This window comes from Labeo rohita, chromosome 3, assembly GCF_022985175.1.
Source record: "Labeo rohita strain BAU-BD-2019 chromosome 3, IGBB_LRoh.1.0, whole genome shotgun sequence".
Taxonomy (NCBI): domain Eukaryota; kingdom Metazoa; phylum Chordata; class Actinopteri; order Cypriniformes; family Cyprinidae; genus Labeo; species Labeo rohita.
In genome coordinates, this window is record NC_066871.1 from 42,792,765 (window position 1) to 42,810,184 (window position 17,420).

General features: G+C 37.2%; 2 protein-coding genes across 2 annotated transcripts; one reads left to right on the forward strand and one right to left on the reverse strand.

The window, feature by feature from the left end:
- The first annotated feature begins 413 nt into the window (after positions 1-413).
- Positions 414-7,346, forward strand: ddx39ab (DEAD (Asp-Glu-Ala-Asp) box polypeptide 39Ab). The gene is made up of 10 exons (XM_051105935.1): positions 414-563; positions 1,680-1,888; positions 1,975-2,102; positions 3,332-3,608; positions 3,692-3,810; positions 5,785-5,916; positions 6,142-6,251; positions 6,540-6,684; positions 6,763-6,910; positions 7,126-7,346. The coding sequence occupies exons 2-10, from the start codon at positions 1,681-1,683 to the stop codon at positions 7,140-7,142; spliced, it is 1,284 nt and encodes a 427-aa protein (XP_050961892.1). The 5' UTR covers positions 414-563; position 1,680; the 3' UTR covers positions 7,143-7,346.
- Positions 7,347-7,983: 637 nt separating this feature from the next.
- On the reverse strand, positions 7,984-17,069 carry si:ch211-106h11.3 (CCN family member 1). Its single transcript, XM_051105936.1, has 5 exons — positions 16,856-17,069; positions 14,851-15,064; positions 12,797-13,201; positions 10,544-10,722; positions 7,984-10,034 (listed from the first exon to the last, which is right to left on the reverse strand). The coding sequence occupies exons 1-5, from the start codon at positions 16,910-16,912 to the stop codon at positions 9,729-9,731; spliced, it is 1,161 nt and encodes a 386-aa protein (XP_050961893.1). The 5' UTR covers positions 16,913-17,069; the 3' UTR covers positions 7,984-9,728.
- Between the last annotated feature and the right edge of the window lie 351 nt (positions 17,070-17,420).

A 17,420-nucleotide genomic window follows, 5' to 3' on the forward strand; every position in this document is an offset into this window, starting at 1 on the left:
TAAAACCAAAGTGAGAAAATCGCCTTTAAATTTGTTCAAATTAAGTTCTTAGCAATGCATATTATTAATCAGAAAAATATATCTATTATGGCACTACTGTCTGATACTGACGTTATAGTATTTAAATTATGGTATTTTATCACGACAGTATTTCATTGAATCGGTTCATTGATATGGAGCAACATCAATCATAATATTACACTGAGTTCAATGTTTTAAATAATTTATACTCAATTCTAAATCGTAAACAAATGTAAATAAACGTTTCAGCCACTTACAAAAGTCCCGCCTAGCTCAATTGCGCCCAACACGAGCGCGACTTCAACGCCCCCAAGTTCCAGTCCCAACATCCAATCACAATACGGCTACATTTAAATTGATGCGTACGCAAGCCAATGGGAGTGTACGTTGAGCCAACGAGCGGGTGCGTTCTGCCAATGAGAGCGCGCGTTATTCAGGAGGCAGGATTTCCGGGCGGTAGTATAAACTGCGGCCTTTCGCGTGCGGTTTGAGGCAACAGCTGCGTTCGTCGATTCATTTTCTTCACGCACCGTCACCTAAAGGTAATTATAATTTCGTTGTTGTTTAGATATTTATTTATTTTAAAATATAGATGTTTTTCTTCATAGCGTAACCGTTCATGTATATAACGTGATCGTTATTTAGAACAGTTTCATGTGTGATCTCAGCGTTATGTCATTGGGCGCGTTAGCCGTGCGTGCTAACCGAAGCGCGCGTGTGAGAGTGCATTTATTTTCTGTTATATATTTGATGCATTATTTCACACGGTTTTGCGGTGCCGTGGTTGGTAAATTGTATAAAACGTAAGTTCGCTCTAAGTTTTAGTTTATTTTTAGGCGTCTTTGTTATTTCTATCAGTCGTTAAATGTTAGTCTATTGTCCGCCGCGCGTTTGCAGCGAAGCGTTCGTTGCATGGGTTCAACAACTAGACGATTTTCTCTATTTCTGGTGAACACCACATCGGGTACAGTAACTTTGTGGCTTGGCAGTGTAAAATTTCACGTGTTTGCGTAGAAACTTGATGTTAGACGTTTGTTACGTTGTCCTGAGAGCCTGTTTTGAATGTTTGTGATTTGAGGCCCATATAAACCTGGTCCAGTTTCACTGAACTCACTGCTTCGTAACCAAAGGTACCATGGTCTTACCATGTTTATTTCAAACTGTTTTAGCTTTAGTGTTTGTACGGACTTATTTGCCATAGTTTTTACAACATAAACATTTTTCCCATCACCATCCTAATATTCAATGGAAAGATGTTGTGTTGTGTTGTGTGTGTGTGTGTTTTTTTTTTTCTTTTTTTTTCTTTTTTTTTTTTCTTTTTTTTTTTTTTTTGTAAACAAACGTTTCCTCAAGTCTTGGACATTTGCTTTTATTTTAGGTTTTGGGAACCACGTAATTGTCATTTTGTATGTTCCTTCAGTATGAAGTATGATGACGTTGTTCTTTGGTATCACCAAAGTACTTTGTGTAAAATGGCAAACTTCTGTACATTTGAGTCTCAAAAGTGTCTGTTTTGATCAGACTGGTTTCTGGGTTTGTTTACATGGTTTCAATTCTGTGGGGTTAAATCCATGGCTTCTCAATGGTGGTCCCTCATGGCTCACTCCATTGAACCATGAAGGTGTGATTTAATTGCTCTTTCTCACTTTTGTCTCTAGAATGGCTGAGAATGATGTTGACAACGAGCTGCTGGATTATGAAGAGGACGACGAGCCTCAAGGAGCCCCGGAGAGCGCCGCTCCAGTGGGCAAGAAGGAGGTGAAGGGCTCGTACGTGTCCATCCACAGCTCTGGCTTTAGGGACTTTCTGCTCAAGCCGGAGCTGCTGAGGGCCATCGTGGACTGCGGTTTTGAGCATCCGTCTGAAGGTAAGAGACTCTGAGATACTTGTTCTCCTGGTGTAGCCATGTATGTTGTTTAGCATCTTCAGTGAACTTCCCATGTGTGTTTTTAGTGCAGCACGAGTGCATCCCGCAGGCCATTCTCGGCATGGATATCCTGTGTCAGGCCAAGTCCGGTATGGGAAAGACAGCCGTGTTTGTGCTCGCTACCCTACAGCAGATCGAGCCGGTGGACGGACAGGTTGGTATATCACTTTAAGATGGTGATGTAACTATTAGAGCTGTGTGGTATTAGTTTTGACTTAACTCAGGTTTTCCCAAAGCAGAGTTTGTGAGCTGATGAGAGAAACTACTAATTTATGCTGTTAAATGTTAAAATAGAATTTATAAAATAATCTGATTGACTTGACATCAGATGTGTACATATGACTGTTTAACTGTTAAAATGATAAACCATTTTAAAGCAAAATGTGACCCTGGACCACAAAACCAGTTATAAGTAGCACAGGTGTATTTGTAGCAATAGTCAAAAATACATTGTATGGGTCAAAATGAGATTTTTCTGTCATGCCAAAACTCATTAGGATATTAAGTAAAGATTGTTCCATGAAGATATTTTGTACATTTCCTACCATAAATATTAACTTAATTTTTAATTGGTAATGTGCATGGCTAAGAACTTCATTTTGAAAACTTTAGAGGTGATTTTTCTTAATATTTAGAGTGTTGTGTGTTGTTGGTGTTTTTTTTTTTTTTTTTGGGCACCCTCAGATTCCAGATTGGCTCATAGTCGTATGTCGGCCAAATATTGTGCTCATACATTAATGGAAAACCTATTTATTCAGCTTTCAGATGATAATGAGATGTTAAATTGTAATATTTCATAAAGTAAAATTGTTTTGCGTTTTCAAAAACTAAAATAAAAAAAAAATTAAACTTTTGTTATTGCTTGTCCTGTGACCTTATAAAATAAGCAAAACATTCACTTTAAATGTTGCGTTGAGATTTTAATATTTCACTTTAGCAGCATAATCCAAATAAAACAAAGATTAATTTATCTACATGTCATGTAACCCTTAAACAGGACCTTGAACGTTTTAAATTGCAATGTTATTTAAATCGTAGTGTAAAAATGCAATAAATTGTTTTTAGAATAAGTCTTTTGAAATTTAATTTGATACAGAAGATTAAGCTTACAAAATTTAGTTTACCTGCGTGTTTATACTTCTTTGTTGGTTGATGGTTAGACAATTCATATATTAACTTACAAATATTTTTCTTAAAGCCCTCCTGAGATTTTAACACAATGGTTTGGCTGACAAAAGTTTAACAACTTTCTTTTAACCTGCCACAACTTAGTTGGTGGTGGTTTAACAAACTGTGACCTAATAACAATGTTTCACAAGTCTATAACATGCAAAACTTAAATATGTAGAAGAACTTTAAGATGAGTGTTTTCTTGTGATTCAGGTGTCGGTGCTGGTCATGTGTCACACGCGTGAGCTGGCTTTTCAGATCAGTAAGGAGTACGAGCGTTTCTCTAAGTACATGCCCACAGTAAAGGTGGCCGTGTTCTTTGGCGGCATGTCCATAAAGAAGGACGAGGAGGTCTTGAAGAAAAGCTGCCCTCACATTGTGGTTGGCACGCCAGGACGAATCCTTGCCCTGGTCCGAAACAAAACCCTGAACCTGAAGAATGTCAAGCACTTCGTTCTGGATGAGTGCGATAAGATGCTGGAGCAGCTGGGTGAGCGTTTGACCAAAACCTGCTCTGAACCATGTTGAGCCAAGACTGTGACGCTTAATATGACGTGTTTGTTTCTCTGTCAGATATGAGACGTGATGTTCAGGACATCTTCAGACTGACCCCTCATGAGAAGCAGTGCATGATGTTCAGCGCCACCCTCAGCAAAGAGATTCGGCCCGTCTGCCGCAAATTCATGCAGGACGTAAGTAACAGCGTCTGTTTCTTTAATGAGCACCATTTGTTGTTGTGTGTGTGTGTGTGTGTGTGTTGTGTGTTTTTTTTTTTTTTTTTTTTTTTTTTTTTTTTTTTTTTTTTTTAAATTGGTGAAATGTTTAGGCTTCAGTATAATCCCAGACTAAAATGTTAGTCTGAGCTGTTTTAAATGAAAGAAACCTGCACTGACTGATCTAAAAATATTAGTGCCTTTTTGTCTCAAGATAGACACCAGTGTTTGTTTATTTTTTTCCCCGAAGGCACGTTTTTAAAAATTAAATCTTAATTGAACTATGGCCTAATCCTGGCTTAGTCTAAGCCCTGTCTGTGAAACCAGGCCTTAGCAATTCAACCTAAACTTAATAAAATTCCGATAACGCTTTACGCTACACTAAGGTGTAATTTGTTAACTGTAATGTATTAACTAACATGAACGAACAATACATTATACTATTTATTAATCTTTGTTAGTTAATAAAAAGTCGTTCATTGTTAATGTCAGTTTACTATGCATTAATGTTAACAAACAATACTTGTGATTTTAATAGTGCATTAGTAAATGCTGAAGTAACATTAACAAAGTAATAAATGCTGTAGAAATAGTTCATTTTTAGTTCATGTTAACTAATGAACCTTTGAAAGTGTTACCAAAATAGCACGGCACGTCTTGGGGGTGTTTTTCTTTTGTTTTTGTTTTCTTGTTCAAGATGCTTTTAATGTTGCAAACCATAATTATTACTTTAAATATAACGTATAAATTCAAATGCTACATTTCTCATTTTTCTTTAAGTACTCTATATAAAAAGTTAGTTCTGTAAAGTTATTACAGTAAAGGGCTGTAAATGAATACTTAACCTAACAATAGACAATGCATGGTGAAGTAAAAATTACACAATTGAGTTTGTTGCCAAGGCAACATTTCTCTTTTTGGAGAGATAACTGATGTGCAGCACAGTTCCTCTAAAATGAAAACTAAATATAAATTAAAACCATTCCAAATATGTGACCCTGGACCACAAAACCAGTACATTACAATACATTGTATGGGTGAAAATTATAGATTTTTCTTATGCTAAAAATCATTAGGATATTAAAGACAATGAAGATATTTTATAAGTTTCTTACTGTAAATGTATCAACTTAATTTTTGATTAGTAATATGCATTGCTAAGAACTTAATTTAGACAAATTAAGACTTGTTTTCTAAATATTTTGGGGGGTGTGTGTGTACTTGTTTTTGCTACATTGTGGGGACCAAATGTCCCCACAAGGATAGTAAAACCTGAAATTTTTGACATTGTGGGGACCAGCTTATGGTCCCCATGGGTACAAAAGCTTATAAATCATACAGAATGAGATTTTTTTGAGAAAGTAAAAATGCAGAAAGTTTTCTGTAAGGGTTAGGTTTAGGGGTAGGGTAAGGGGATAGAAAATACAGTGTGGACAGTATACAAACCATTGCGCCTATGGAGAGTCCCCACAAAGATAATAAACCAGACGTGTGTGTGTGGTGTGGTGTTGTTGTGGTGGTTGTGGTTGTTGTTGTTGTTGTTGTTTTTTTTTTTTTTTTTTTTTTTTTTTCCCCCCTCTCACATTCAGATTCCAGATCTTTAAGTGGTTTTATCGATCAAATATTTTCCCTTATGACTGGTTTTGTGGTCCAGGGTCACATATTAACAAACTAACAGTAAATGGTTTCAATTTTATTAATCATGTAATATAATGACGTGTTATTTTAGTTCAAAGCTGTGCAGTGGAAACACGGCAGTTTTTAAAATCATTCAGTTTTATTTAAAGAGTCTTTGGGTATGGTGGGAGTTTTATGGAAATCATTGGACACCTATTAAGCCATTTAAGCATTTTATAAGTAAAATAGTCAGTGATCGTAGTTTTGTTATGCAGCTGTATTAGTATTGATGATATCTTAAGACTAAACATTTTGGACATGTTTGTCTGTTTTCAGCCGATGGAGGTGTTTGTGGACGACGAGACGAAGCTGACTCTTCACGGTCTGCAGCAGTACTACTGCAAACTGAAGGACAGCGAGAAGAACCGTAAACTCTTTGACCTGCTCGATGTGCTGGAGTTCAACCAGGTGAGTTTAGCACCTAATGCCCATTTGAGTTTCTAGAGCCATTTGCAAATGAGGAATGCAAGAAGCAAATATTGCTGTTTTCAATGTGATTCTTCAGTAAAAACAATGCGTGGTTGTATTTCTCTGCCACTTATTTTTCCCTGTAAAGTATTGTTTCTGTCAAAAGTGCTTGAGCTCAAAAGCATGTTTTGTGTTCTTGAGGGTAATTCTGCTGTTCTCCTGCAGGTGGTGATATTTGTGAAGTCTGTCCAGCGTTGTGTGGCGCTTTCACAGTTACTGGTGGAACAGAACTTCCCTGCCATCGCCATCCACAGAGGAATGGCGCAGGAAGAAAGGTGTGTGTGTGTGCACGTACTTGTCTAGGCTCAGTGTGCTGTTATATAATATCATGCCTGTTGACTTGGACATTGTGTCGTTGCTAGTTCAAAAGGCCCATGCATCAGCAGAGTCTTGTTTGTGTCATGTTTTGCACAGGTTTCTGTGAGGGTTTAAGGCTTACGAGAATATCATAAGCCTCATAAAAAGTGGAAGTCTAAGAAATGAACACAAATGTGTTTGCATATGCTTCAATTCCCTAAAACCTTGGTTAACTTTTAACTTGGTCTCATCACTTCTGCTCGCAGGTTGTCTCGGTATCAGCAGTTCAAAGACTTTCAGAGGAGGATCCTAGTTGCCACAAACCTTTTCGGACGAGGAATGGATATCGAGAGGGTCAACATCGTCTTCAACTATGACATGCCAGAGGACTCCGACACGTATCTCCACAGGGTATGTATCCATGTAGTCGACAGAAGTGTTTCAGATCACTGAAGTGGCACGTCTCACACAGTCTTGTCCCGTTCTCAGGTGGCCCGTGCGGGTCGCTTCGGCACCAAGGGTTTGGCCATCACATTTGTGTCAGACGAGACAGACGCCAAGATCCTGAATGATGTGCAGGACCGATTCGAGGTCAACGTGGCAGAGTTACCTGAGGAGATCGACATTTCCACTTACAGTGAGTCTTGGGTGGCATCTTGGTATGCAGAGTGTTTTGAGCATGAAGGAATACATTAATTGGTATTTTGAGGTTATTAGCATTGGCTTTATCTGTAGGTTGGTCAAATTTAAGTGTTGGAGGTTTGGATTAATTCCCAAACCCACAGTGACTGGTAGAAAAGTACCGTTTGTGATATTTTGTTTGAAGTAACATTTGTCTCTTTCTCTGTGCAGTTGAGCAGTCCAGATGAAGGTCTTGATGTTTCCAGAATCGCAGCTGTTGGATCCCAGTGGGGTGCCGAACCTCTGTTTTTAAAGCCTCCTTTTTACCTCAAGCCTGCTATTGTTTTTATCACTTCTCTCGGAGGACCGGGCGAGATGTCTGTTTTACGATTTTGTCCTAAAATCATGTTTTTGTTTTGGGTTTTAATGAAATTAAAACTTTTTATATACTACACCTTGACTTGGCTGTTTGTCTTCTGAGGTGTCACCGTGTGAAGGTGGTTTTGTAATGGGTTTCTAAATGCTTTTAGTAATGCTTACTCTGAAATCTCTCCAAATTTTTGTCTTGTTAAACTTGAAGGCCAGTGTCATGACCTCCGGTGTTTGAGATTAACCAATTGTGAGACTTCTGTGCTCGCAAATGACAATGTCCATCCAAAATAAAAACAAGCTGTTTTTTCAATAGGAAGTGGACTTTTCTTATTTTCAAAGTCCTATTTGTAATTCATTAAGTGACTGTCAAGCTGATAACCAATTGACTGGATGGCTCTTGTTGATCTGTTCTGAGTTAAGAATGTAACTATTGCTATTTACATGCTTTCACCTTATTAAGGTGACTGTAAGATGCTATTTTTTTTTTTTTTAAACCTGATTTTCATGTAAAATAATGGCTTAGTAATAGAACTATTAGAAGTTCAGTTAGGAATGTTATTTAGTTGATGATATCTGAGCACTTGGTTTTTATTGCATTTAAGCATAAAATGTAAACTGAATTGACTAGGCTTTTAAAATGGTTCAGAGAAAAGCTAATCTGTAGAGAAGTCCACCGCAGTATAATAAAAACAAACAATTATCGCACACCTGCATTGAGTCGTTTTTACAAGCCAGTTTATTTGATGGATGGTGAGTGGTTTTCCTGTCATAAGAGGTAAAACAAATGAGAGGAACTTGTAATACAAAACCGTTTTAGATCAGACCCGAATCCAGGTAAGTCTTGTTTTCAACGGTATCAAAGTGTGCAGCATGATGTGTATTTAAAGCATTTAATCGCATGTTGGCCGCTCAGTGTCATTTCCTGATTATACAATACACGAGACTTTGTTTAAAAAGCTATACAAAAAAGCATACAAACATAAGCTATGATAAAATTAGATTGACTGTAATGCTTGATTGGTAATCAGAGAAAGTCTTATGACTTTACCCTGCTGAACAATAAAACTGGTGAAGAAAATCCCACAAATGCACGTTCCAGACCAGAACGCTCTTTTCGCGCCAGGCGGTAAGAAAACGCACAGGAACTACTCAGAGGTACGTTTCCTGTACAACGACGTAACTCGCTGCTTAATGATGTAAGATGTATTTTTGACAAAATTAACTAACCAGTTATCTGTGACCATTGGCCAACATTTCGCGCTTCCGTCATTTGAATCACATTGGTTCAACCGTCGTTAATGACGTCATGCGCAGGTGAAATAATAACTTCTGATAATATTTCGACAACGCAACTAGTTTCAGATTATTATAGTAAATTAACTCGAAACAACAGAAAGCTGTTCATGTAATTTCTCCAACTTGCTGCTGTAATGGACATGGCTTCTGAAATGTAAAATATATAAAAAAGTCCTTTTACTTAGTTGAGATTGGGAATCTTAGCTAAAAATAACAACAACATTCAACGACAACATGGCTTTTCCCTTTCAAATATTTGGGGGTTTTTTGTCTCAAAGCCTGTTCAAACCCTCGTTCTTCAGGGCAGATGGTGTGACGTCACCTCCGTCAGTTCATGCACCAATGCCAGGCAGAAATAGAGACCGCTGCATCATAAAACACAGACAACAGTGCCATTTGCACGAGGCTCTGCCATCACGTGGTAGATTACAGACCAGCGTTTGAAAGAACCGTCCCACCCATTACTTTCAAATTACATGTTTACATGAGATGCTGGTGTTTTAAACATATTTTTATTGCAAACCAAAGGGTTACTGGGTTTCTTTCTGCCCCCAAAGAAGAGGATTGTAATTAGCTGGGAGCAGAGGAGCCGACGTTTTGACGCCAGGGAGCTGCGGCACTTGGCAAATATCCCTCGGTGAGTTGACAGAGTCATGGGCTCACGAAACCATCAGTCTCAATGTCGAGTCCACAAGCAGCTGAGTCAAACCCTGGGTAGCTTACAACGACTGTTCTTTGAACGTCAAGGCAAAGCAATCACTACAAAAGAAGCCCTTGTGAAGCTAAGAGTCGATCCCACCACATTTAAGCGTCTAATGAGCGTCCCGCTGAGGCATTTTTTTGTTTTCCTCCAAACCTGCTGAAAGTCTCATCTGGATAGCGCAGGTGCCCCAGAATGCATCACTGTTCATGGTGAGGACCAGTCAATCAGAAAATCCATTGTATATATTCACGACCGGGATTCATCCCGTCCCGGATCCTCGCGAAAAGCGCATCTACTCTAAGGCTCTTGGCACAAGGGATCGGAAATCCAAAATGGCCGTTTATTCCACATGGATTTGCATTATAAGAGGCCTCGGCCTAGCGTCTACCCAGAGTTACACTTCGAAACGCTACTCTATTGGACGGGGAAAGACATGGGGGTGGGTCTTTAGACAAACAAGATGTTAATCAACAAACTTGTGCATGTCGCCATACAGCCAACGTTGGGGCGGAAGTGCCGCATCGTTCAGGTGGCCACATTCGTCGTTACACTTGCAGGACTGCACAAACATGACGGCCCTCTCAAAGTGCTCTCCGTCGGGGCAGGAGAAGAGCACAGGGGCTGTCCGCGTGCGGCGGGGTGAGCAGCATCGCCCGTCCAGACACGTCCCGCAGTAGTTGGGCCGATAGAGACGTGTGCTGCGGCAGCCAGCGTAGCGCAGACGCAGAGGCTCCGGAGATTTCTGGGTACGGGAGCACTTCCTCCCCTTCTGTTAAAGAAAAATAAAAGGGAGGTTACACTTACATCTGCAATAATGTTTTTATTAATATCATTACACTTTATTTGCTTTGTTTTATTTTGTAAAACCTTACTACATATATGGAATAACTGTTTTATAAAATGCTTTTCGTTGTGCCTAACAACATCCGGTAGCTGAATATAAATTCACTGTAAACCACGGCTTCTTGGGGCTTATTGGTTTATTTAGCTTTCACACTGGAAAATGTTGCAAGAGCAACATTTCCATTGTGAAACTGGACTAGAAGGAGCCACGGCCAAATGATGATTGCATGGTTTAGGTTTATGGATTTAATTTAATTATTGCTTTTGTACTGGCTAGTACCAATTTTGTGCTGGTGCACCAACATAAGCATGTTGTTTCGAAGCTGGTCTTTTTGGTGAAGCAATCATGATTTCTCAAGCTATTTAAGCAGACATAAACTGGTCTTGTCAGCAGCATCTTGTGCAAATTCTGCAGATAATCTCTCATGTGTTTACCTTTATAGGCACAGCCACAGAACTACAGGGACGAATGTTGCAGAGTCTGGTTTCCTTCAGCAGCTTGCACTGGGCGTTCTCATTGGTGACCCGAGATGAAACGCCCATCCCGCAGCTGCGCGAACAAGGCGTCCAGCTTGTCGTCTGTGCAACACATTGCCGTCCGGCTTGCTTCCATGCTATGAAGAGCGAGAGAGAGACAGGGTAAGTTAGTACACAGGCACCATTCACCCAACAGGGAACACTGACGCACAGAGAAAGTGATTACGGCGCGCAGGGAAACAGCTGCCTGACAGAGGCACCGTGTGTGGGGCTGGTTCACAAGGATCTCGTGGAAAAGAAGTGGCGGGCTCCTAAACACAAGCACCCACACAGAAGGGCATGCAGGAGGAACTGCCACAGCTCACATTGGGACTGATTGTTAATTGAACCGAAACCCAAAGGTAGCCAAAGGGGGCGTTCACACAGGACACATTCTTGCACTCCGTTGCACTATTTTTGATTGTTGGTTTATGTAAACATATGCTAAACAGACGTCATTGATGGTAGCGATGCATATCACAGCCTGAGCCAAGGTTATTATAGTTAATTTAAACTAAAACCATTAAAGACACTTTTACTTTAAATAAAATCTAAAACAAATTAAACTTATTTAATTTTAATTTTATCTCATTTTGACCTAGCTTGAGCTACTAAATAACTCAAACTAAAATAAATAAAAAATGATATAAAAATGTAAATAAATAAACAACAAAAATGACAAAAATATGTAACAAAATATCTACAACTTTAAAATTAAAATGAAGATGTAAAATACAAAAAATAAAAAGTTATGCATATATAGTGCCACAGTGAGACCAACGTTTATTGACATGTCAAGTTAAAAGATATGAAGGCAAGACTCCACAGGTAAATAAGGGAAAAATGTCACTAATATATATAATCATACATCCCTAGTTCATTAATCACATTACAAGGTTTCTGAAAATGAATGTTTAAATAAGCCAGCAAGGCAGTTTCTACTTAAATATGCACTATTTGTCAGAAGATAAATCTGAACATTGGATAATGCCAAGTTCAAAATTCTTGTTTCATTTTGTTGACATATTAGAGATGAAAGGTTTTACTGAGGGGATTTTTGATAACTCTTTTTATCACTCCAAAAATCAGAAAATACTGCTAACAGCCAGAAAAAAAGTTTTTACATTGTTTCTGGAATAAAATGCTGTGTAAATCAGTATGAATGATGTATGAACAAACTCTTCAATAAAAACCTTCAGAATATAGATAGAAATAAAACTGTTAAGTTTGGTGAATCTAAGTGCTGCTGAAGTGGAGAAAAAACTCATTTTGAGAAAATAGGCTTTAAAGATTTGTATTGCAATTGAAATTTACAGACGCAAATAGATAGATATAAAATCAAGCGAATGATGTATGAACAAACCCTTCTATAAAAACCTTCAGAATGTAGATGGGAATAAATATCTTAAGTTTGGGGTGTGTACAGGCTGCTGAAGTGGAGAAAAAACTCATTTTGAGAAAACTGCCTTTAAATAATTGTACTGTAAGTGAAATCTACAGATGCAAATAGTGCAAACATTAAATCAACCAAATGATGTATGAACAAACCCTTCTATAAAAACCTTTAGAACATTGATGGTAATAAATGTGTTCAATTTGGCATATGTAAGTGCTGCTGAAGTGGAGAAAAAACTCTTTTTGAGAAAACAGCCTTTAAAGGTTTGTACTGTATATTAAATCTACAGACGCAAATGGATAGAGTGCAATGATAAAATTAAGCGAATGATGTAGGAACAAACCCTTCTACAAAAACCGTGAGAATATAGATAGAAACAAATGTTAAATTTGGTGTATGTAAGTGCTGCTGAAGTAGAGAAAAAAAACTCCTAACCTCTAAATATAGGTATTGGAATTGAAATCAGATGCAAATAGATGCAAATAAACACCTAAATGTGTATTTAGATGTTTTTTTTTTTTTTTTTTTTTCCATTAGTCTGAAAAAATATGTGTTATGAATGTAAAATAACTCAAAATCTCAAATTTGGCTTTGCCCATAGTGTCTTGACTTAAAAGAATGGCCTCTTAAATCTACATGCATTTACATGCTGTTACACACTATTTTAAGCTGGTTTGGTGCTTTTGATATGTGAAAAGTATTTCTAGTGATATTTGTTGACCAAGAAGTCTAGTACTATTTACGAAACAGGTAAACACAAAGAACAGCTCCCTCACCTGGCAGGTGCTTTCGACTGCGCGGTTTGTCCCACTTTTTGTCCATCTCTGTGAGATCGTTGCTCAGGGAGTCTTTGGACTTGTAGGGGTACGGCTTTGGTCTGGGTTTCTTGAAGGTGTGCAGGTCAGGGAAGAGATATGGAGGCGGCTGTGGCCGTCTGAACACTGGCGGGAGGACAGAGGACTCGCCATGACAGTCCACGCTGAGGCAGCACTGGCCGGGGATTTTGACCAGTCGAGGTGCGGGACAAGATGGCGACGCTAGAGGAATATCAGTGGGGCAAAGGGGCACGCAGCCCACTGCCCCGTCGATACAGGTACACTGGTGTTTACAGCCCGCACGGAAGTTTTCTCCATTCTGATACATGTGGCCATTGTATTCGCAAGAGCGGCCTTCCAGTTTGGCTGAAAAGACAAGAGCAGGACTCAACCATAACAGACTGATGTTAAAATTAGATTAAAAATTTTTAGTAAAAAAAAGTTTTAGTAATTGTGAAGTGTTTTTGTCAGTGTAAAAAAAATGTTGTACCATCTAACAGGGAATGTTCTCAGAATGTTTTTACAGTAACATTAACAGAATGTTTATTCAGAAACAGTAGTAGAATTAATTATTTAAACAACGTTTATAGATTTTTTAAACATTTTAGTTGGATGTTCAGTTAACATTTTTTAAATGTTACTACTTGTTTTAGAATGTTCAGAGAACATTTATAAGTAACACTCCCATATATATATATATATATATATATATATATATTTTTGAAACACCCATCCCAGAACATTCAGAAATAACATTTACATAGCTTAATGGTAACATTAGTAAATTGTTCTTGAAACATATTTTTGTTAGCTAAGGTTATCTAACATTCGTTAGATAAACTGCCATTAATTTTGATGACTTTTGAGTGATTTGCATTGAATTATTATCCAGAAGATGACCTGCAGCGAGTGACAGTAAGGGGTTAAACAGAGATTGACACTCTATCCTTTGCTTTTATGAGAGAGGCTCTATGTTTAGGGCAGAGTGGAATTTTGACTTGTTTACAATGTCGTTGAGCGTCAGATAGTCTTTGGGTGTGTGAGACGCCCCCTAAAACCCCCCTTTAGTCCAACTCAAATAACTGCCTTAATATAGATACTAGCTCAGTGCACAAAATCTCCTCTGTGTGTCAGGAAATGAATGTACATGTCTTAATAAAGATAAAACCTGAAACCCAGGGTGACCAAACTACATTAGTCCCCTGTGTAACCTAAATTAGAATTACATTTTTAAGCAGTTTGTCATTTATTATTATTATTGATATTTATTGGAAATTATTTGAATTAATCTTAACCTTTCAATAAGTATCTAATTTTTCAATAAATATAATCATGAATTATAAGTACATTGACTACTTCTTGAAAATTAGAATAAAGTGTTTTCATTATTTTCTTTTCTTTTCTTTCTGTCTTTCTTTCTTTCTTTCTTTCTTTCTTTTTTTTTTTTTTTTTTTTTTTTTTTTTTTGGTAATATATGAAATATCAAAGGTTTTGTTATTTTTTTTGTAAATAACTAGTAGCCTTTAGTTTGTCATAGCCAAACAAAACTTACAAATTGAAATTAATTTGCATAAGAATATACTGTTAGAAATTTATGGTAATAACAATTCATTTAAATGTATGAAATGTATGATTTTTTTTTGTTATCAAATTAAATCAATTTGCATCATCAGTATCATATTTTATGACAAATACGCTTATGCAAAATCATTATGATATATGCAAATGAATATTTAAAATGGTAAGATAAAATCGTAACTATTTTCATTTTCTGTAGCATATTGTGATGACGAAAGCTAACAAAAATTAATTGCAATTTAAAGTTGTACATTTTATAAATTGTAATTTAATTTATAAAAGCATATACTGTGATTAAATATTACATTAATTTAATTTGTATTAGTGTATATGCATATATTGTGAAACTTATATACATACATATACACACACATTTTAAAAACATATATAGAAAAGAATTTTTAGAGACCAAAACTAGAGTTGTTTTGTTCACTCACCCCGGCAGATTCCATGAATACTGGCCACATCATTACCATAGTTACACTCCAGGCCCTTGTGATGGTCGCAGGGTTTGCCTTCATGGCAGTCGTCATTTAGCTGGGCGGCACAAACCTTACAGCAGCCACAGCCATCGGGCACCGCACTGACGCCCGGTGGGCACACAGGACGCTCTACTGGACACTTACACACCTTAGGACACCTTGCTCGTACCTTTAGACCGGAGACAGACAGTTCAGTTTGAGCTTGGTGCAACTTAATGTTTCCAGATAAAACCTCTGCTTAAATAAAACAATTGTTTCCAAATATTTAAAGGAATAATTCACCTAAAAATGTACATTCTGTCATCATTTACTCGCCTTCAAACCTGAGTTTAAAAAATGTAGGTAACCAAACAGTTGCTGGTCCCTATTGACTTTCAAACTTTTTGGTCAGCAGCATTCTTCAAAATATCATCTTTTGTGTTCAGCAGAAGAGAGAAACTCATACAGGTTTGGAACGTCATGAGGGTGAGTAAACGATGACGAGTTTCATTTTTGGGTAAACTATGTCTTTAAGTAAGAACTATTTTTTATATATATTTGGGTGATCTGATCAAAATGTGTCAGAATGGCTGAAAGCTAGAAATGTAATCACCTGTCATGAAGTGAAAATGAATTGGGATCATCTGAATGGCAAACATTCTTAGATCTTTGGTTAGATCTTAAGGTTCTCACAATGTTAATAGAATGTCTGTTGAACATTATTATTCTAATATTATTCTATTCTATCTATTCAACCTATATATATATATATATATATATATGTATATATAGATAGATAGATAGATAGATAGATATTACATTACTATTATTATTACTAAATTATTTATATTATATTATTGTATTGTTAAAAAAAAAATCTAAAAATTATAAAAAATAAAAATAAAATGATAATTATGATGATAAAATAAAATGTTTATAATGGTCATATGTTTGTTTGAAAAACAAAAAACGAAAAAACAAACAAACAAAAAAAAAACATTTTGAACATTCAGAAAAAAGGTTTTTATGACTTAATGGGAATGTTAAAAAAGAACACATTTTGATAAAATATTGTTTGGATTACATATTTTTGGAAAACAGGGATTGTTTTTTATTTTTTATTTTACAATCTGCAAACATTATGGGAACGTTATTTCTACATCCAACTAAAATGTTTCAGAAAGAAACATTCCATGAACAAGGTATAGTGTTTTTTGTACTAATGATTCGATAACATTTTTAAATGCCAGATAACTTTGAATGAACATTCTTATAACGTTGAGACAACCTTGCCAGAACGTTCCCTGTTAGCTGGGATGAGTCCGATTCATCTTCACTTCACAATTTAATCTGGGAAAGTAGTGTTTCGTCATTCCAAAGGGTTTTTCCATTAAAGCCAATTTCCATTGGATCATTTCCGATAGCGCTGCACCTGTTTCCCCGACATCTCCATCGCTGTATGAAATACCCAGTCAGGCCCTCTGAGAATGACCGCCGCGCTTGGCATCTTAAACTCAGAGGAGATGAGCTCTTAAGTCACTCGGGACCCATATGGGGATCTGAGCTCTGAGATCAAAGCATAACTCGGACCCTCCCTGACCGATTCTGGCTGGCGGGGTTAATGGAGCGGGATGGAGGGCTGGATTGTTATGCTTTAGTTATTTTGAGCCTGTGCTCATCTATTTCTGAACAGCAGAAGCCATGAGGATGGTCAGACTTTCTCAGGTGTGCAGATTATACATATAAAATCATTTGCATATAAAATATATAAAAACGTATAAAAATGTATATACGATATATATAATATATCATATATTTAATCATTTATATATAAAAACATTTATTTATGTACACATTTATGCAACTGCGTATAATTATATGAACGACTGGTCTGTTTCTGTCTGCATTTTATTAGGTTTCTTAATGAAATGCAATGAACTGTTGCTGTTTACACTATTTACATGAAACTCCTGTCACTTACCGTCGTGCAGATGATCAGTACCACCACCACCAGACACATTAAATCCTTCATCTTCATAATAAACCATTAAATGTCCACAGAAGCTGCTTTACTGAAACTATAACCAGAATAAAACACTTCAGCTCTCACAGACAAACGTTAATAATCCAGACAGGCGCGTTTATTCCAGAACGATAAAGTCAGTCAGTCGAACACTCAAGTTTCTAACACTTGTTTTCATGCCGCATTGACTCTTTATACGGGTGAACTGGGATTTTATCTGAAGCCTCACCCCCTTGGCCAATCAGAGCGCGGCTGTGCGGCCAGGATTCTAAAAGGGCGGGGCTTGTCTGTCCTGGCAGGGTTCTGAGAATTTGGGGGCGTGGTCAACAATGAATGCAGTCATTCATAAAAACGACTTCATTCCGGAGAGGAGCTGCTGTCTGCTGTTTATTGACTTATGTTTTAATAAAAATATTATGGATGCTTTAAAGTCTCTTTCACACGCATAACTCTGCCCGCTGTGTGCTTTGTGCAAGGTTAGATAAATATACTCAGCTGTGTGATGTTTGTTGCATTAATGAAG